Source organism: Cetorhinus maximus, chromosome 1, assembly GCF_964194155.1.
Source record: "Cetorhinus maximus chromosome 1, sCetMax3.hap1.1, whole genome shotgun sequence".
NCBI lineage: Eukaryota > Metazoa > Chordata > Chondrichthyes > Lamniformes > Cetorhinidae > Cetorhinus > Cetorhinus maximus.
In genome coordinates, this window is record NC_135879.1 from 153,828,002 (window position 1) to 153,848,917 (window position 20,916).

The 20,916-nt window shown below is 44.5% G+C and overlaps 1 protein-coding gene across 2 annotated transcripts in view; it reads right to left on the reverse strand.

Moving 5' to 3' along the window:
• LOC144684590 (phosphatidylinositol-3-phosphate phosphatase MTMR7-like) overlaps nucleotides 1–20,916 on the reverse strand; it is a 136,802-nt gene that overhangs the window by 17,546 nt on the left and 98,340 nt on the right. For both annotated transcript variants that reach the window (XM_078548583.1, XM_078548573.1), the window contains exons 12-13: nucleotides 5,755–5,889; nucleotides 3,452–3,578 (exon numbers count right to left, since the gene is read on the reverse strand). In XM_078548583.1, the coding sequence (XP_078404709.1) occupies nucleotides 3,452–3,578; nucleotides 5,755–5,889 (262 nt within the window). The remainder of the gene's footprint in view (nucleotides 1–3,451; nucleotides 3,579–5,754; nucleotides 5,890–20,916) is intronic.

The window sequence follows — 20,916 nt, forward strand, 5'->3', positions numbered from 1 at the left end:
ATTAGACAGCACCTTCCAAACCCATGACCACTACCGTCTAGAAGGACAAGAGCAGCAGATAGATGGAACACCACCACCTGCAAGTTCCCCTCCAAGTCACTCACCATCCTGACTTGGAAATATATCGCCGTTCCTTCATTGTCGCTGGGTCAAAATCCTGGAACTCCCTTCCTAACAGCACTGTAGGCTTCCCTACACCACATGGGCTGCAGCAATTCAAGAAGGCAGCTCACCACCACCTTCTCAAGGGCAACTAGGGATGGGCAATAAACACTGGCCCAGCCAGTGAAGCCCACATCCCGTGAATGAATTTTTAAAAATACAGGAAATGTCCTGGAGTTCCAAATTGGAAGAGGATGTGCACTTCAGGCGGTCGTACTGCCCTGCCATTCACACTGATCTTGACCTGTTTCACACTTCCCCGGGTAGCATAAGTAGTGCTGAGTTCCATTTCCATCACAAATGTAAAACACCAAAAACTGTTAAGAGCAAAAGGCATGAGGAAATTGTAGCATAGCAGTTGGGGTACGAGATGATTAATCAAAGGAAATGAGTTTAAACCCAATCCAGATGGACCTAAATTCAGTTAATTAAAGAAATCTGGAATTAAAACTTGTAACTAGATTATTGTAAAACTCCATCTGATTCACTAATTCCTTTAGGGAAGGAAATCCATGTCCTCACCTGGTCTACCCTACATGTGACTCCATAAACATGGCAATGTGGTTGACTCTTAACTGCCCTTTGAAAAGGTCTAGCAAGTCACTCATTTGTCAAGGTGTTGGCTCAAGAGCAATTAGGGATGGACAATAAATGCTGGCCTTGCCAGCGTGTTAGGAAATAGAGATAGTTTAAGTAAGTTATATTGGTATTTGTAGGAATGAGTTTTAGCTTTGAAGTTTAAGGATTTCTATTTCTGTGTCTATGTGTTAAGAAAGGTCAAATGGGGTTTTAGTTTCACTTTAAAAGGGTGCTTACATATCTAATGAGGTTTTTTATGGCTGTTGCAACTAAGTTAAATGAACAAGGGTCGAAGAATTGAACTGTTGCCTAACAACAGGGGGCCACGGGGCAGGTGCCTCCCACAGACGCAGACACAGAAGAAGAGAAACAGCAGTTTTGATTTGGAAGCTGTGGAGTTCAGTTGTTTTTTTTTTTGAAAGTTGCTGCCAGGAGAGACTGGAACAAAGGGGACAGATAGCCAGTCCCAAGCTAAAGAAAAACCCAAAAATCCAGGGGAGCAGAAAAGGGGAAAGTGAGCAGTTGAGCTATACAAACAAGGCTATCCAGAGTTAAATGTGCTGATTACTCAATGCTAGAGTTTTCTCAGAGCCATTAATGAAAAGTCAGCCAGACCTGCCACTTTTGATTATCACTCTGTGGCCCTGCTAGGGTGAGGTCAAATTGACCAGTAATGTCAACATGATCAAATACCATGCTAGGTTCATAAATGAATAATGACCTAGTGACTGCAGTACCAGATTGTAGCCTGTTGAAACAGTATAACAGTAAAGAACTTCTTCACAAAAAATGGAAAGAAGAGAACATCAATAAGAGCAATTTTAAATTTTGCTCTTTCAACTTTTGGACCACTCCTCTGATTAGCCATGAGTCTTTAAACTAGTGCCACATGAGTTTCTAGCTGTCCTCTTGATTGTTCATCTGTCTGCCTCTTCTATCAGTTTACAAATTTAAATAACCTTGTGAGAACTTCTCATAGAGATATCCTTTGAAGCCTGAATCATCCCATGGCTTTCCTAATAATAAGCTGGCAGACTATGACTGCAAACGGACATTTCTCTAACACTATGGATCTTAACATAGTTGAGTCAGATGACTTCCAGATTATTAATTGCTTTCACTATCTGATCTCATCAGTAAAGGAGACCACATTAAAGATGTTGGCCTGGAGCCAGAGTAAAGTGTTAGAGCAGCACTTTTAAGTGTATTCACAATCATGCCAGCAGCAAACTCAAAATTTGAGGTAAAGCAAATTGAATTAGCTTCAATTTTGGCTTTTTTCATAGTCTCTGTCTCATGATCAGTTAAGGTGAATGGTCTAATGATTAACATAAATGTTAGGTTGCACTACATTTTTTTAATAGGCTTTCCCTGGAGGTGCAGACACATTGGTTAAAGAATATCAGGCAGATGTTTTTAAAATAAAATCAAAATACTGCAGATGCTGGAAATCTGAAATTAAAAACCAAAAGGGCTGGAAATACTCAGCAGGTCTGGCTGCATCTGCGAAGAGAGAGAAACAGGGTTAACATTCTGAATCGAATATGACTCCTCTTCAGAACTGGACCTTGCTCTGAGGAAAACTCAGTGTTAAGTTTAACTAACATGCAAAGGGACAAATCCAGGGTTGGATCGGGCATGTCAGATCCAAATTTATACATTCAAATTTCAATCCATGACAAATAGGGGGTTAAATTGGATAATTCCCAAAAATGGGATTGGGGATTGAAGTTCATGATTAACTCGTGCCCACTGATAGCATTGCAGGCAACATTAAATTCATGCTCTCTGCTGTTTTAAATGATTTCTGCAAGCAATTAACATTACCCTTTGTCTGCATGCAACAGCAGGGGCCTGATATCACCAGTAGCGAATACTACTTAAAGTTAGTTTGCACCTCTAAAAGGGGATGGGCTTTCTGTTTGCAAGAAGTGGTGGGAGTCTCTTGTGAACTCAATCTGTGCTGTAAAGTATTGAAGAATGGCTGAACATGAGAGGGCATGCACAAAGATTTTATGATAATGCACTGGAGGTTTTGGCACAAGTTATGGTGAGAAGGAGAGACATTCAAGGGTGCAGGAGACCCTAGGTGCATATGCTTAGGAGGCAGTGAGAAGCAGCAGCAGTGGAGGTCAATGTCTGTAGTACTGATCCGAGAATATGGATGCAATGCAGGAAGAAGTTTATGTACCACCAGTGCATATTCTATCACTGCAGCCATCTCTTAGAACCCTATGATGTATGCCAGGGGATTGGTTGGCTTTCTGTCTCATTAATTTCTCCAGTACTATGGTACAAAAAATGTGAAGTATAAACACTATCATAGACCAGTTGGGCCAACTGGCCTGTTTCTGTGGTGTAAATTCTATGTAATTCCAGGATACATTGTCACTTTTATTTACTTGAAAACCATCTACCTATCCTGCTGGCCTAACAGTGTCCATCTAGTCAGAATTTGCCACTAACCCCCAAGAGAATTTGTATCATCAGCAAATTTCATTATTGTTCCCTCAATTCTCAAATGGCCCCATGCAGTCCTCTGGAAGATCACATGCCATACCTTTCCAGTCAGAGATTATTTTTCTCCTATCTACTGCCTTCTGCCCGCCAACCATTGCTCTAAACATTTAGCCACGTTCCCTTAATATCAAGTTCTGTTATCTTTAGTGTAAATCTCTGCAGTGGTGCCTTGTCAGTTAAGACAAATTACCTCCTCTAGCACTTCAAGTTCTTCTTCCAGTTGCTGGGTTTCCTCCTTCACAGCCATCAAGAATTCGGTAACAGGCTGCCGAGGATGCATGCCTTTTTCAAACCGGTTGTACATGCTCCTCCAAAACCTACTTGAAACAAGGCCGTTTAATTAGGATTTCTAAATGGCAGCAACTAATTGAGTCAAACCTAAACATTTGACCTGTGAAATAATGAGAGAAAATATTAGTACTTTGAAGTCATGTTACACAGAGATTAATTTGGTTTGAAGAAAAATACTTCTGAGTTGGAACAATAATTCTGTACAATAAAATAGCACAATTATGCTAAATTATACCATATTTCCTGCTTGACTTTGAAATCCTACATGGTTTTAGTCAACTCTTATTTTTCATTCTTGATATCTGTCCTCTCCCATGAGGAAATTTATTACATTAAAGCCACTAAAAAAACATAACTTGCTTCACATGAGCGCAAAACCTAAATTATGGAAAACCTGCATGGTATTCATTTGTTCTATTTTTCACCTTAGCTCAAAGATTACTTTAGGATCAGGTAGGAAAATTAATGATTATGAAACCAAGAGCAGATATAAAAATTTTGTTCACAATTTTGAATAATTTTTCTATAGGTTTTATGAAGCGGATGAAAAAATGTATTGTTAAGCAGTGGCTATCCGCCTGGTTGGCCATTGCTGCTTCCTCTTAATCATCCCAGTATGGAGATGCGGGGATGAGAGGACCACAGCGACAGCCACATGCCATCCTATGGAGGTGCTCCCCCTACCTCAGCAGCGGGCCTTCCTCCCGACTGAGGGCTCCGGGATACGACGTCCTGCCAGACTAGAGCTGTCAGGCCAGCAGCTCCTGCACTTGGCAGCATCAGGGAAGAGGCTGCAGCTGCGGCTACTGCCAGAAACCCCCCGAGTCCCAGGGTTGCGGAGAGATCTGGGAAAAAGTTAAGTGCTGTTGGTGGGGGTCTCGTGAGGTGGGGGTCCATTGGTGTCCGCAGCAAGGGCAGGGGGTGACTGTCAGTGACCAGCCTCATGTCCATGCCCTCAATCATGCACAGATTAGTACAGATTGAGGGACTCCCCCCACTGCTCCAGCTGATATGCAGCCCACACAGTTTAACCAGTCATTCAGAACTTGCAGTGAAGGCGGGAAGGCATTGGGTATCAGTCCTAATGCTAACCCACCTAATTTTCAGGCCCTCTCGCATTCTTCTGCGCCTCCTCCGGGGGCAGAAGATTCTGCCCTAGGACTTAAACAAATCCAGGATTGTCAGAGATGCGATTTTTCAAATGAGAGATTGGACATAGGACCAAACTTCCCTCTAGGGTGGATGTAAAAGATCCCATAACATTGTTTGCATAAAAGCAAACAAGTTCTTTTTACTTGGCCAACATTTATTCCTCATTCAACACCACCAGAATTAGATTGCCTGATCATTCACCACATCGCTATATGTGGGACCATGTTCTGCAGAAATTGACTTCTACATTTACCTGCAAAATAAAACTATAATTCAAAAGTAATTTATTAGCTATAAAGCGCTTTGGAATAATCTGATGACACAAATAAAAACAAGGGGCAGAAATTTTCGCTCAGTGGACGGGCGGGCGCGCACCTGACCCGCTCGAGTGTGAAATGACGCACGTTGACATCGGCCGAGCTTGCTGACACCAACGCGCAGTCGTGCAATAGTTTGGTCGGCAGGCGCGCGCCGGACAGGCTAAAAGGCCAAGCGGCCTTTTGTGTTTTTTTGGAAACCACATCCACGGGTGGGATGAGCTTTCCAACAGCAAATAAAAATAAAATAAAAACTTTAAATTTTCACGAATAACCTGTCGCTGCTCACATGACAGAGTCACATGAGGGGACATGTTTTATTACATGTTTATTTTTTAAATTGTTTTTCTTAATATCTCTTCACCTCCCTGAGGCAGCTCTGTTCCTCAGGGAGATTATGCAGCGCTCACTCACGTGCATGCATGAAGGTCACACTTGGCCCGCACGCCCTCCTCCCCCACCCCCCCACCCCCCCTCCGCCACCCCCACCAACCCCGCACAGGCAGAGCTCAGCACTGCCGCTCGCGTTTCACGCTGGGCGGGCATTAATTGGCCTGCCAGTGTGAAATCGGGGTGCGGTGCCAATCGCGGGCGGCAGTCAGCTTCCCAACCTCCCCCGCCTGCCAAGGGCAAAATTCTGCCCAAGTTCTTTCTTTCTAATTCTCCCATGAGGAAGATGTTGTAAAGTTATAATGAGGTCTGATTTAATTTAATATAAAGCCAATATACCAACCTGAAGTTAGATGGAGCAGTATGTGGTCTCAGGACTCCCTGAGTCTGACTGTGGTCTTGTCTGTAGAGGGGATTCTTATAATCTATTTGATTTTTCCACAGGTGAGGCCATAGTGAGTGAGTTTTCTCCTGAATTCTGTCACGAGAAACAATCATAAAAGTTAACACATCCAACACTTGGGGAAAAAAGATGGTTAGAAAAATAATCAGAAAATATAGTTATCAAACTGCAACTGGGAGTAATCTTCTGCGTTACGGTTGACTTTGCCATATTGTTGGTGTCCCACCACAATAAGCCATTATTAAAATATCCGCAGATTCCCAATACAGGTTCTCCTTCATAGCTAAAGTGTTAAGAGGAGAGACAAAACGTGTGTGTTAAGGTTACAAAACAAGAGAAAATTTGATTTGTTTTATATTGCGGGGATGTGGGATTTTCATTACAAGGTCAGGTTGGAAAGGCTGGGGTTGTTCTCCTTGGAGCAAAGGAGTTTGAGGGGAGATTTGATAAGAGGTGTACAAGACCATTAGACCATAAGACGCAGGAGCAGAAGTAGGCTATTCAGCCCATCGAGTCTGCCCCGCCATTCAATGAGATCATGGCTGATCTGATAATCCTCAACTCCACTTTCCTGCCTTTTCTCCATAGCCCTTGATTCCCTTACTTATTAAAAATCTGTCTACTTAACGACCCAGCCTCTACAGCCCTCTGCAGTAAAAAATTCCACAGATTCACCACCCTCTGAGAGAAGAAATTCCTCATCTTTGTTTTAAATGGGCGCCCCCTTACTCTGAGATTATGTCCTCTGGTCCTAGTCTTTCCCACAAGGGTAAACAACCTCTCAGCATCCACCCTGTCAAGCCCCCTAAGAATCTTATATGTTTCAATAAGGTGGCCTCTCATTCTTCTAAACTCCAATGAGCTCAGGCCCAACCTACTCAACCTCTCCTCAGAAGAAAATCCCTCCATAGCTAGGATCAACCCAGTGAACCTCCTCTGGACTGCCTCCAATGCCAGTATATCTTTCCTTTGATAAGGGGACCAAAACTGTTCACAGTATTCTAAGTGTGGTCTAATTAGTACCTTGTACAGGCTTTGCAAGACTTCCCTATTTTTATACTCCATTCCTTTCGAAATAAAGGCCAACATTCTATTTGTCTTCACTATTACCTGCTGAATTTGTATGCTAGCTTTTTGAGATTCATGCTCGGGGATCCTCAAATCCCTGTGCTGCAGCTTTCTGCAGTCTTTCTCCATTTAAATAATATTCAGCTCCTCTATTCTTCCTTCCAAAATGCATACCCTCACATTTTCCCACATTATATTCCATTTTCTAAGTTTTTGCCCATGATTATGATCATCACAAGTTTATGATTAAGATTCTGTTGAAGAGTCATACGGACTCGAAACGTTAACTATGCTCCTCTCCACAGATGCTGCCAGACCTGCTGAGTTTTTCCAGGTATTTTTGTTTTTGTTTTATGATTAAGATTATGTCGGTTTAGATAAGGTAGACAAGGAAAAACGCATATGGTACAAGGACTAAGGGTCACAGATTTAAGATTTTGTGCAAGAGATGTGGGAGAATGTGAGGAAGAACTATTTTACACTGTGAGTGGTAATGGCCTAGAACTTGCTGCTCACAAGGGTGGTGGAAAAGGAATCAGTCAATGATTTCAAAAGGAAATTGGATGGGCACTTGAAGGAAATAATCTTGCAGGGCTACAAGCAGGGCATTGCTCCGTGGGGAGCTGGCATGGATTCATTGGGCCAAATGATTTCCTTCTGTGCTGTAAATGACTCTATGAATCCATGTGAAGAGCTTTGTGAATTCTGTCTTATTTCTCAGGTAGAACATTAATAGACCATGTAGAGTCTTGCTCTATTCCTCCCAGTTACTTAAAAAGAACCAGAGAATGGAAACATTCTTTTGACGATGAGCATGCTGCCTCTTCCAGCAATAAGTGACTACTTATGCAATTCATGGGGCAGAATTTTGCCCTCGGACGGCGTGCGGGCCCCACCGGCTCGGCGGCAGGTGGGCAGCCGACCTCCACCACTGAAACGGGGCCCGCTGCCATTTTAAGTAGGCGGGCCAATTAAGGCCCGTCCAGCGGCATCCCCGACAGGAAGCGCAAAGCGCTTCCTGTGTCAGGGTAGGGGGAGGGAATCCCCAGCTGTCAAAGTGCGCTCTTTCCCGCATGTGCGCGAAAGAGCACACTGCTCCCTGAGACTAAGTCCTGTCTCAGGGAGAATACTGGCAGTGTCAAAAACATTAAAAATAGAAACATTAAAAAATTATTAACATGTCCCCTTCATGTGACAATGTCACACGAGATGGGACATGTTAATAAAGAACACATACACTTTATTAATTTTGTACAAAACGGCCATGAAACTTCATCCCGCCAGTGGATGAAGTTTCATGAATAATTAGAAGCCTGCTGGGGCTCCTGGCCTGCCCGCCAGCCTTAAGGTTGGACGGGCAGGTCTTTAAGCACTTTAACTAGCCTGTCAATGGCCTCAATTGGCCTTTGACAGGTCGGCGGGCGGACAGCTGATTTCGCTGTCCGCTCGCCTTCCTAAAAATTTAAGTGGACGGGGATGATGTCGGGGATTCCTCCTGACATCATCCAGTGTCATTTTCCCCTCGGCGACCGGGCCCCGCTCCCAAATCGCCGAGGGGAAAATCCTGGCCATGGTCTATGGAACACATGACATACTTAACATAAAATATTTAACCATCATTAATTTATTTAAAATGGAGTGTATCTAATTTTAACACAACCTGTTAAGGGATAATTTTACAAGTTTGTATTCTAGGTATGGAGCTTAGCATGCCGGAAGTGCAATGGGATTTCAGCTGCTGAATCACAGAATTTTCTATCCAAACCTATGGAAATATCAAGGAGGTGTATATATCCAAATTACCAATATGTGCAGGTAGCCATATAGCACTAGAAGCACAAATCCAGAAAACTATATTAATTGGTCTTCGTAGAAAACGTCAGAGTTTAAATTAAAGAAGCCACAAAATGAAAGTCATGTTAGTAACAAGTTAAAAAAAAACAAAATTATAATTACTTCTACCACAACCTTAAAGAATGGTAATCTGTCTAGATCCAAAGTACTTGAAAGAAAGTATGGTAGTTTCCCAAATATCAAAGTGTGGAATACAGGCCACAATGATTTCATATTCAATTCCTTGTTGGAGTTGAGTTAGCTGAATGGCCGCTACACTTGCTTCAGTGTTTCCAAGGGTGTGAAAAATCAACCAGGGTTCATTCCACAGATTACTATCCAATGATCCATAAGAAAGTGCTGATATAGGCGTGTGATAAGGGCAGGGTCTAGCAGGCTGGAGGCCATGTACAGTCACACATCAGCTCAGGCATGAATTTGGCAAGGTACCCACGAACCTATGGATCTGCTTCTCAACATATGGAAAACCATCCTGGCAGCAGGTGATAGACAACTTCAAAACACACTAGCAGCATAGACCATAGTTGCGGGGCTAGAGGAAGTTTAATGATCTCACCAGAAATACCAAAGTAAGGGGCATACCATAATACACTGCACAGCAATAAGATTAAACTGGAGTAGAATGAATAGCCCTGTCCCACTCATATAGTATTATGGTACTGATGTAGCCATGCATGGTTGCTTAATATGCTCAAGTATTTATTAACATCCTCAACTGCAGCATCCTCTGACTACAACTTCTATGTGCATGTATGGTGGTAGCACCTTTGGAGGTCTATGTGATAAATGTGTATCTGTGTCTTTCATGCCATCCAATGTCAAGTATTCAATGCATTCCATTGCTTTGACAGAAGACTGCATGACAAGAGGAAGAGAGAATCCTGTTACAATCATGAAGTTTATAAGATTGTTCTGTTTTGAGATGTTATGTTAATAATTTAATGTAAAAATGAAGGGGTCATGTGAACTGTTCTAAAGTCGGTTTGATTGTTAGAGATTAAAGGGTTCCCAGATTGTTTTACAGGGAGGAAGATGCAAGGTTTTTACACTTGGAGACAATGGCAGCAGCCTGTATGCTATGAATTTTCAAAGTACCAGAAAAGTGTTGAGAATGTCGGGTTGTAAACAGTTGTGCTTTAAGCTGTTCATCTAATTCCAAGAGCAAAGAGATCTCAAAGATAGCTAATCAACATTACTACCTGGATACAAGGCCCATGTGATTCACGGGTTCATAGAAATGGGCTTTTGGAGGGGAAGAGTTTCTAAGATATCCCTGAAAACTTTCAGGCACAATAAGAGAGAGCAGCTATAGGCATCAAGATGCTGTGGTTCACCACGCAGGAATGCATTTGGGAGCTGGAACTCAGTTTGAAAAGACTATATTCATGAAGAATTAAAACAAGACTGGAAGATTTCCAGTCTAGCTTGCAATAGAGGGAAAATCTGCAGGGAATTGTGAAGGACAATTCTGAGATTAAAAGTTTCCAGGCTGTGAAAGGAGAAGATGGGATGGAAACCCTCAGGAGCTAAGAATCATGTTGGACTGGTTCACAGAGAATTGAATGTCTACTTAAAGGAGAGTGTAACAGTTTTTTCAATTCATTTTATGGGATGTAGGCATCACTGGCTGGGCCAGCATTTATTGCCCATCCCTAATTGCCCTCGAGAAGGTGGTGGTGAACTGCCTTCTTGAACTACTACAGTCCATGTGGTCTAGGTGCACCCACAGTGCTGTTAGGGAGGGAGTTCCAGGATTTTGACCCAGCAACAGTGAAGGGACGGCGATATATTTCCAAGTCAGGATGGTGTGTGGTTTGGAGGGGAACTTCTAGGTGGTGGTGTTCCCATGTGTCCGCTGCCCTTGTCCTTCTAGATGGTAGTGGTTGTGGGTTTGGAAGGTGCTGTGTAAGGAGCCTTGGTGAGTTCCTGCAGTACATTTTGTAGATGGTACACACTGCTGCTACTGTGCTTCGGTGATAGACCGTGTGAATGTTTTAGGATGTAGTGTCAATCAAGTGATCTGCTTTGTCCTGAAGGATGTCAAGCTTCTTGAGTATTGCTGGAACTGCACTTAGCCAGGCAAGTGGAGATATTCCATCACACTCCTGACTTGTGCCTTGTAGATGATGGACAGGCTTTGGGAAGTCAGGAGGTGAGTTACTTGCCGTTGGATTCCTAGCCTCTGACCTGCTCTTTTAGCCACATTATTTATATGGCTAGTCCAATTCAGTTTCTGGTCAATGGTAACCCCCAGGATGTTGATAGTGGAGGATTCAGTGATGATAATGCCATTGAACATCAAGGGGCAATGGTTAGATTCTATATAGTTGGAGATGGTCATTGCCTGACACTTGTCACTTGTCAGCCCAAGCCTCGATATTGTCCAGGTCTTGCTGCATTTAGACATGGACTGCTTCAGTATCTGAGGAGTTGTGGATGTTGCTGAACATCGTGTGAAATACCCGCTTCTGATCTTATGATGGAAGGAAGGTCATTGATGAAGCAGCTGAAGATGGTTGAGCCTAGAATACAACCCTGAGGAACTCCTGCAGTGATGTCCTGGAGCTGAGATGACTGACCTCCAACAACCACAACCATCTTCCTTTGTGCTAGATATGACTCCAACCAGTGGAGAGCTTTCTCCCTGATTTCCATTGACTCTAGTTTTGCTAGGGCTCCTTGCTGTCACACTCAGTCAAATGTGTCCTTGATTTCAAAGGCAGTCACTCTCACCTCACCTAGTTACATATACCTGATAGTGTTACTTTTCTTGGTTACATTAAAAGTTCTGTTCTGTAGTTTTTTTTGTTCATTCACGGGCTGGGCCAGTATTTATTGCCCATCCCTAGTTGCCCTTGGGAAGGTGGTGGTGAGCTGCCTTCTTGAACCGCTGCAGTCCCTGTGTTGTAGGTACACCCACAGTGTTGTTAGGAAGGAGTTCCAGAATTTTGACCCAGCAACAATGAAGAAACAACGATATATTTTCAAGTCAGGATGGTGAGTGACTTTGAGGGGAACTTCCAGGTGGTGGTGTTCCCATCTATCTGCTGCCCTTGTCCTTCTAGATGGTAGTGGTTGTGGGTTTGGAAGGTATTGCCTAAGGAGCCTTGGTGAATTCTTGCAGTGCATCTTGTAGATGGTTCACACTGCTGCTACTATGCGTCAGTAGTGGAGGGAGTGAATGTTTGTGGATGTGATGCCAATCAAGCAGGATGCTTGTCCTGGACGGTGTCCAGCTTCTTGAGTGTTGTGGGAGCTGCACTCATCCAGGCAAGTGGGGAGTATTCCATCACACTCCTGGCTTGTGCCTTGTAGATGGTGGACAGGCATTGGGGAGTCAGGAGGTGAATTACTCGTCGTAGGATTCCTAGCCTCTGACTTGCTCCTGTAGCCACAATATTTATATGTTCAGTTTCTGATCAAAGGTACCCCCCCAGGATGTTGATAGTGGGGGATTCAATGATGGTAATGCCATTGAATATCAAAGGGCAATGGTTAGATTCTCTCTTGTTGGAGATGGTCATTTCCTGGCACTTGTGTGGCGCAAATGTTACCAGGCACTTGTCAGCCCAAGCCTGGATATTGTCCAGGTCTTGCTGCATTTGGACATGGACTGCTTCAGTATCTGAGGAGTCGCAAATGGTGCTGAACATTGTGCAATATTCAGCGAACATCCCCACTTCTGACATTATGATGGAAGGAAGGTCATTGATGAAGCAGCTGTAGGTGGTTGGGCCGAGGACACTACCCTGAGGAGCTCCTGCAGAGATGTGCTGGAGCTGAGATGATTGAAAATCCAACAACCACAACCATCTTGTTTTGTGCTCGGTATGACTCCAACCAGCGGAGAGTTCCCCCCTGAATCCCATTGACTTCAGTTTTGCTAGGGCTCCTTGATGCCACATTCAATCAAATGTGGCCTTGAGGTCAAGGGCAATCATTCTCACCTCACCTCAGGAGTTCAACTCTTTTGTCCATGTTTGAACCAAGGCTATAATGAGGCCAGAAACTGTATAAGTTGGTAACAAAAATAGCATTTAACCAATAATGTTTTTAGTCTGTTTATTACATTGAATGTTTTAAAACCTGAAATCTTGCTGTGTCATCTATTCAGCTATTAACTGGAAGTTAAAATTTCTTCTTTAGTTACTGGTCTCTATGGAGATCCTAACAATGCAGAGGCGCAGGACAATCATTTGAGCAGATGATCCTGCAGATCCAGGGAAGACAGATCATGTGGAAAGTATGAGATAGGAAAGTAGAAGTCTTGGCCTGGCTCAGGCCAGACAGGGTTGGAAGCCGAGATGACAAAGGAAAGGTGCATGGATAGTGAGAGAGTGCATGGACAGTGTGCAGAATTAATGGATGGAGGGTGTGGAGAATGTATGGAAGGTGAGGGGAATGCAAGTGTACATTTTTATTTGTTCCCCATCCTATTGAGTCAGTCACTAAGATAAAAACAAAAAAACTGCAGATGCTGGAAATCCAAAACAAAAACAAAAATAAAAATACCTGAAAAAACTCAGCAGGTCTGACAGCGTCTGCGGAGAGGAACACAGTTAACGTTTCGAGTCCGTATGACTCTTCAACAGAACTAAGGAAAAATAGAAGAGAGGTGAAATATAAGCTGGTTTAAGGGGGGGGGGGGGGGTGGGACAGGTAGAGCTGGATAGAGGGCCAGTGATAGGTAGAGATAGCCAAAAGATGTCATAGACAAAAGGACAAAGAGGTGTTGACGGTGGTGATATTATCTAAGGAATGTGCTAATAGGTGACATTAAGGGTAGAAAGCAGGACGAGCAAGGTACAGATAGCCCTAGTGGGGGTGGGGTGGGGGGGAAGGGATCGAAATAGGCTAAAAGGTAGAGATAAAACAATGGATGGAAATACATTTAAAAATAATGGAATTAGGTGGGAAAAGAAAAATCTATATAAATTATTGGAAAAAAGGGGAATCAGAAAGGGGGTGGGGATGGAGGAGAGAGTTCATCATCTAAAATTGTGAACTCAATGTTCAGTCCGGAAGGCTGTAAAGTGCCTAGTCGGAAGATGAGGTGCTGTTCCTCCAGTTTGCATTGAGCTTCACTGGAACATTGCAGCAGGCCAAGGAAGGACATGTGGGCATGAGAGCAGGGTGGAGTGTTGAAATGGCAAGCGACAGGGAGGTCTGGGTCATGCTTGCGGACTGACCGAAGGTGTTCTGCAAAGCGGTCACCCAGTCTGCATTTGGTCCCTCCAATGTAGAGGAAACCGCATTGGGAGCAGCGAATGCAGTAGACTAAATTGAGGAAAGTGCAAGTGAAATGCTGCTTCACTTGAAAGGAGTGTTTGGGCCCTTGGATGGTGAGGAGAGAGGAAGTAAAGGGGCAGGTGTTGCACCTTCTGCGGTTGCATGGGAGGGTGCCGTGGAAGGGGGTTGAAGTGTAGGGGGTGATGGAGGAGTGGACCAGGGCATCCCGGAGGGAACGATCCCTGCGGAATGCCCTCCGGGGGGGGGGTGAAGGGAAAATGTGTTTGGTGGTGGCATCATGCTGGAGTTGGCGGAAATAGCGGCGGATGATCCTTTGAATGCAGAGCCTGGTGAGGTGATAAGTGAGGACAAGGGGGACCCTATCATGGTTCTGGGCGGATGCGCGGGAGATGGGCCGGACACGGTTGAGGGCCCTGTCAACCACCGTGGGTGGAAAACCTCAGTTAAGGAAGAAGGAGGACATGTCAGAGAAACTGTTTTTGAAAGTGGCATCATCAGAACAGGTGCGACAGAGGCGAAGGAACTGAGAGAATGGGATGGAGTCCTTACAGGAAGCTGGGTGTGAGCAGCTGTAGTCAAGGTAGCTGTGGCAGTCAGTAGGCTTGTAATGAATATTGGTGGACAGTCTAACACCAGAAATTGAGACAGAGAGGTCAAGGAAGGGAAGGGAAGTGTCAGAGATGGACCACGTGAAAATGATGGAGGGGTGGAAATTGGAAGCAAAATTAATAAATTTTTCCAGGTCCAGACGAGAGCATGAAGCAGCACCGAAGCAATCATCGATGTACCGGAGAAAGAGTTGCGGGAGGGGGCCGGAGTAGGACTGGAACAAGGAATGTTCCACATACCCCATAAAGAGACAGGCATAACTGGGGCCCATGCGGGTACCCATAGCCACACCTTTTATTTGGAGGAAGTGAGAGGAGTTAAAGGAGAAATTGTTCAGTGAGAGAACAAGTTCAGCCAGACGGAGGAGAGTAGTAGTGGATGGGGATTGTTCGGGCCTCTGTTCGAGGAAGAAGCAGAGAGCCCTCAGACCATCCCAGTGGGGGATGGAGATGTCGAGGGATTGGACGTCCATGGTGAAGAGGAGGCGGTTGGGGCCAGGGAACTGGAAATTATTGATATGATGTAGGGTGTCAGAGGAATCACGGATGTGGGTGGGAAGGGACTGGGCAAGGGGAAAGAGAATGGAGTCAAGATAGCAAGAAATGAGTTCCGTGGGGCAGGATCAGGCTGATACGATCGGTCTGCCGGAACAGTCCTGTTTGTGGATTTTGGGTAGGAAGTAGAAGCCAGCCGTCCGAGGTTGGGAGACTATGAGGTTGGAAGCTGTGGAAGGAAGATTTCCAGAGGAGATGAGGTCAGTGACAGTCCTGGAAACAATGGCTTAATGTTCAGTGGTGGGGTAATGGTCCAGGGGGAGGTAGGAGGAAGTGTCTGCGAGTTGACGCTCAGCCTCTGCGAGGTAGAGGTCAGTGTGCCAGACAACAACAGCACCACCCTTGTCAGCGGATTTGATGACAATGTCAGGGTTGGACCTAAGAGAACGGAGTGCAGCAAGTTCAGAGAGAGACACGTTAGAGTGGGTGAGAGGAGCAGAGAAATTGAGACGACTGATATCACGCCGACAGTTCTCAATGAAAAGATCAAGAGAAGGTAAGAATCCAGAGGGAGGGGTCCAGATGGAGGGAGAATATTGGAGGCGGGTAAAAGGATCCGTTGAACGGGGAGAGGGCTCCTGCCCAAAGAAGTGAGCACAGAGACGAAGGCAGCAGAAGAAGAGTTCAGCATTGTGATGAGCCCGAAATTCATTGTGATGAGGGCGTAAGGGTGTGAAACTGAGTCCTTTGCTGAGCACTGAACGTTCAGCACCAGAGACAGGGAGGTCAGGGGGTATGGTGAATACACGGCCGGGGCTGGGATTGGAAGACGGAATGGGGACAGAGGGACGGGCAGGGGTGGAGGGTCCTGGATGGGCGTTGGTGTCTTTGTCCTTTTGTCTATGACATCTTTTGGCAATCTCCACCTATCACTGGCCCTCTATCCAGCTCTACTTGTCCCCCCTCTCCTCCCTTAAACCAGCTTATATTTCACCTCCCTTCTATTTTTCCTTAGTTCTGTTGAAGAGTCCTACAGACTCGAAACGTTAACTGTGTTTCTCTCCGCAGATGCTGTCAGACCTGCTGAGTTTTTCCAGGTATTTTTATTTTTGTTTTTCTATTGAGTCAGTCACTCACTGTTACTGAAGGACACGCTGTTCTGCAGTTAAGTTCAGATAATTCTAGCAAGGACAATAAATGCAATTGGCAAGATATTGACAGAGAGGAGGCTTCTCCTGTAGTGAAATCTACCCTCACTGGCATCTATGCATTCTCCACACCGCAGGCAAACTTACAGAATACTGAAAGGCCGGGATAGAGTGGACGTGGGGAAGATGTTTCCATTAGTAGGAGAGACTAGGACCCGAGGGCACAGCCTCAGAGTAAAGGGAAGGCCTTTTAGAACAGAGATGAGGAAAAACTTCTTTAGCCAGAGAGTGGTGAATCTATGGAATTCATTGCCACAGAAGGCTGTGGAGGCCAGGTCATTGAGTGTATTTAAGACCGAGATAGATAGGTTCTTGATTGGTAAGGGGATCAAAGGTTACGGGGAGAAGGCGGGAGAATGGGGTTGAAAAACTTATCAGCCATGATTGAATGGCGGAACAGACTCAATGGGCCGAATGGCCTAATTTCTGCTCATATGTCTTATGGTCTAATGGTCTAAGTTTAACTGTAAATGTTCCGAAGTTAACCTTTCGCTGTAATAAAACATGTGGTCACTGGAGGGCACATCAGATCATTAAAAAAATCTTTCTACAACTGAGTTGATTATTTTACAGAATGTTTGTTCACAGCCTTACTGAATAGCCCCAAGTTTACACCGGGTGATACAAAGCTGGTCTGGAGTCGTAAATGTTACTCTACAATAAATGAAGCACACAAAACAGAGTAGAATGAAGATAGCTTAATACAATCATGCAGTTTTGATTTCGGTGGCACGTGGCTGGTTTTGTGGACAAGGCCCAATTTGGGCAAACTGAATCCTGAACCAATATAAAAGATTGAGGAAATTACGAATGCAAGTGGTTCTCAATATAATTCACATTTTAAATTCCCCATCTTTTTCACTGGATTGACCACTTCTGTCCCAGTTATTGATATAACTAACAGAAATGAGTGGAAATTGAACCCACCTCCCCTCTATCTCTCTGTATCCTGACTTACCACCCTGGGTAGTTGTTTGCAGCCTTTAGCTGTCTGACTCACTCTTGGTGACTATGTTCTGATTGGTTTTTAAACCAAGTATCTTTCACAGCTACCTACGAGATCATAAAAAGATACTTAAAAGACACCAAGATGCAGAGTGTTTCCCTGAAAATCTAGCCAAAATTAATCAAAATTAATCATCATTGCTTAGGTCTCAGAGAAAATAACTTAACATCTCACCACTTTAATTACCATGCATCTACTTCTTGATCCACAACCCAACATGGGACTGTCTTACTTACAACTTTTATGGAAAGTTTTTGCTTGAAAAAAACACATCTTAAAATAATTCCCATCCTCCAAGTCTTTTTCATGTCAGTATGGCTAATTTGGTAATAATAGTGCCTTTAAATCAAAAGGTTGTAGGTTTGAACTCTAACCTCAAAGTTAAGCACATAATGTAGGCTGGCATTTCAATGAATGGGTCTTCCATGATCAGAGGTGTCATCTTTCAGATGACTGGAATGGCTGGATGAGATGGCTGGAATGAAACGATGGCTCTGTCAGCCTGTTCAAACGAATGTAAGAGATCCCATGGCATAAAGGAAAAGGTAGGAAATTCTCTCAGTGTGATCAACATTCTTCTCTCAACTTGTGAGATCTTCCCATACACAAGTTGACCCCCTATGGTGACTGCATTTCAAACATTAATTCTTTGGTTGAAAACTATTTCCATACATTCTGAAGAAATGACAAGGAAATAGAAGTACAAATTATTTCTGTTTCATCCAGAAGAAGCTGGGAAGAGTGTCTTGCAGTCAGCATCACAGTTTGTACTGGAGTGCTGCTTTGGGAGTTCGGTGAAGAGGGAACGAGGTGATCCTTTGAGTACCATGAGTACGGTCGGATAAGTATTTACTACTTATATCGCTTATAGTTTTTAAGGTCTTATTTTGTGGTTCATTGTTTGTAAGGGCTATATTCTGTAACAACGAGGAGCAGGGAAGAAGGGCCCTAGATTAACTGATATTATTTAATATTAAGTATCTTCCAAAAGGTGTAATTTAATTTAAAGGGGTAAGTCATGGCAGGAGAGCTCAAAGCCGTGGTGTGCTCCTCCTGCTCTATGTGGGAAGCCGGGAACATTTCCAGTGCCCAGGGCCAGCATGATTGCGAGAAGTGTCTCCAGCTGCAGCTCCTGGAAGCCTGGGTTTCAGAGCTGGAGTGGCGGCTGGTGACACTGTGGAGCATTCGCGAGGTGGAGAATATCGTGGATAGCACGTATAGAGAGGTGGTCACACCACAGGCTAAGAGTCCACAGACAGGAAGGAAATGGGTGACCACCAGGCAGAGCAAGAAGACTAGGCAGGCAGTGCAGAAATCTCCTATGGCTATTCCCCTGCAAAACAGGTATACCGCTTTGGATACTGATGAGGAGAAAGGCCTCTCAGGGAAAGCAGCAACAGCCAAATTCATTGCACTACCGTTGGTTCTGCTGCACAGGGGAGGAGTAAAATGTGTGGGAATGCAATAGTTATAGAGGATTCAATTGTAATTGTTTCTGTGGCCGCAAACGAGACTCCAGGATGGTGTGTTGCCTCCCTGGTGCTAGGGTCAAGGCTATCTCAGAGCAGCTACAGGGCATTCTGAAGGGGGAGGGTGAACAGCCAGTGGTTGTGGTACACATTGGTACAAATGACATAGGTAAAAAAAGGGACGTGGTCCTAAAAGCAGAATATAGGGAATTAGGAAGTAAGTTGAAAAGTAGGACCTCAAAGTTAGTGGTCTCAGGATTACTACCAGTGCCACGTGCTAGTCAGAGAAATAGAAGGATATATCAGATGAATACGTGGCTGAAGAGATGATGTGAGGGGGAGGGTTTCAAATTCCTGGGACATTGGGACCGGTTCAGGGGGAGGTGGGACCAGTACAAACTGGACGGGTTACACCTGGGCAGGACTGGGACTGATGTCCTCGGGGGAACATTTGCTAGAGTGGTTGGCGAGAGTTTAAACTAAAATGGCAGGGGGATGAGAACCTATGCAAGGAGTCAGAGGAGGAGGAATCAAGGACAAGAACAAAAAAACAGAAAGAGGAATAAGAAAAGTGATAGGCAGAGAAATCAAGGGCATGAATCAAACTGGGCCTCAGTGAAAAATAGTGGGAATGGGACAAGTAATGTTAAAAAGACAAGCCTTAAGGCTTTGTGCCTTAACGCGAGGATCATTCGCAATAAAGTGGATGAACTAACCGCGCAAATAGATGTAAACAGGTCTGATATAATCAGGATTACGTAGACATGGCTGCAGGGTGACCAGGGATGGGAACTGAACATCCAGGGTATTCAGTATTTAGGAAGGACAGATAAAAAGGAAAAGATGGTGGAAATGCATTGCTGGTTAAAGAGGAAATTAATGCAACAGTGAGGAAAGATATTGGGCAGAATTTTGCCCTCGGTTGGCAGGTGGGACCCACCAGCTCGGCGGCGGATGGGCAGCTGAACTCCGCCGCCGAAACGGGGCCCGCCGCTATTTTGAGTGGGTGGGCCAATTAAGGCCCGTCCAGCGGCCTGCCCAACAGGAAGAGCTATGCGGTTCCTGTGTTAGGGGGGAGGGAATCCCCATCTGTCAAAGTGCGCTCTTTTGTGCATGCGTGCGAAAGAGCGCACTGCTCCCTGAGACTAAGTGCTGTCTCAGGGAGATTACTGGCAGTGTCAAAAACATTAAAAATAGAAAAATATAAAAATTATTAACATGTCCCCCTCACATGACAATGTCACACGAGATGGGACATGTTAAAAAAAAGGACATAAACTTTATTAAAGTTTTTAAAAACGGACATGAAACCTCATCCCGCCAGTGGATGAGGTTTCATGTATTATCAGAAGCCCACTGGGGCTCCTGGCCTGCCCACCAATCTTAAGGTTGGACGGGCAGGTTTTTCAATGAGCTTAATGATCCTGTCAATGGCCTCAATTGGCCATTGACAGGTCGGCGGGCAAACAGCTGATTTCGCTGTCCGCCCGCCTTCCTAAAAATTTAAAGGGACCGGGATGACGTCAGGGGTTTCTCCCGACGTCATCCTGCGCCATTTTCCCGTCGCCGACGGGAAAATTCTGGCCATTAGCTCCAACGGTGTGGAATCTGTATAGGTAGAGCTGAGAAACACTAAGGGGCAAAAAACGTTAGTGGTTGTATATAGACCCCCAAACTATAGTGGTGATGTTGGGAATGGCATTAAACAGGAAATTAGAGACGCATGCAATAAAGGAACATATATAATTACGAGTGACTTTAATCTGCATATAGATTGGGAAAATCAAATTAGTAACAATACCGTAGAGGAAGAATTCCTGGAGTGTATACGGGATGGTTTTCTGGATCAATACGTTGAGGGGCCAACTAGAGAACAGGCCATCCTAGACTGGGTATTGTGTAATGAGAAAGAAATAATTGGCAATCTAGTTGTGCGAGGCCCCTTGGAGATGAGCGACCATAATATGATAGAATTCTTCATCAAGATGGAGAGTGATGTAGTTGATTCTGAGACTGGGGTCCTGAATCTTAATAAAGGAAACTACGATGGTATGAGGCACGAGTTGGCTATGATGGATTGGGAAACGTTACTTAAAGGGATGACGGTGGATAGGCAATGGCAAACATTCAAAGTGCGCATGGGT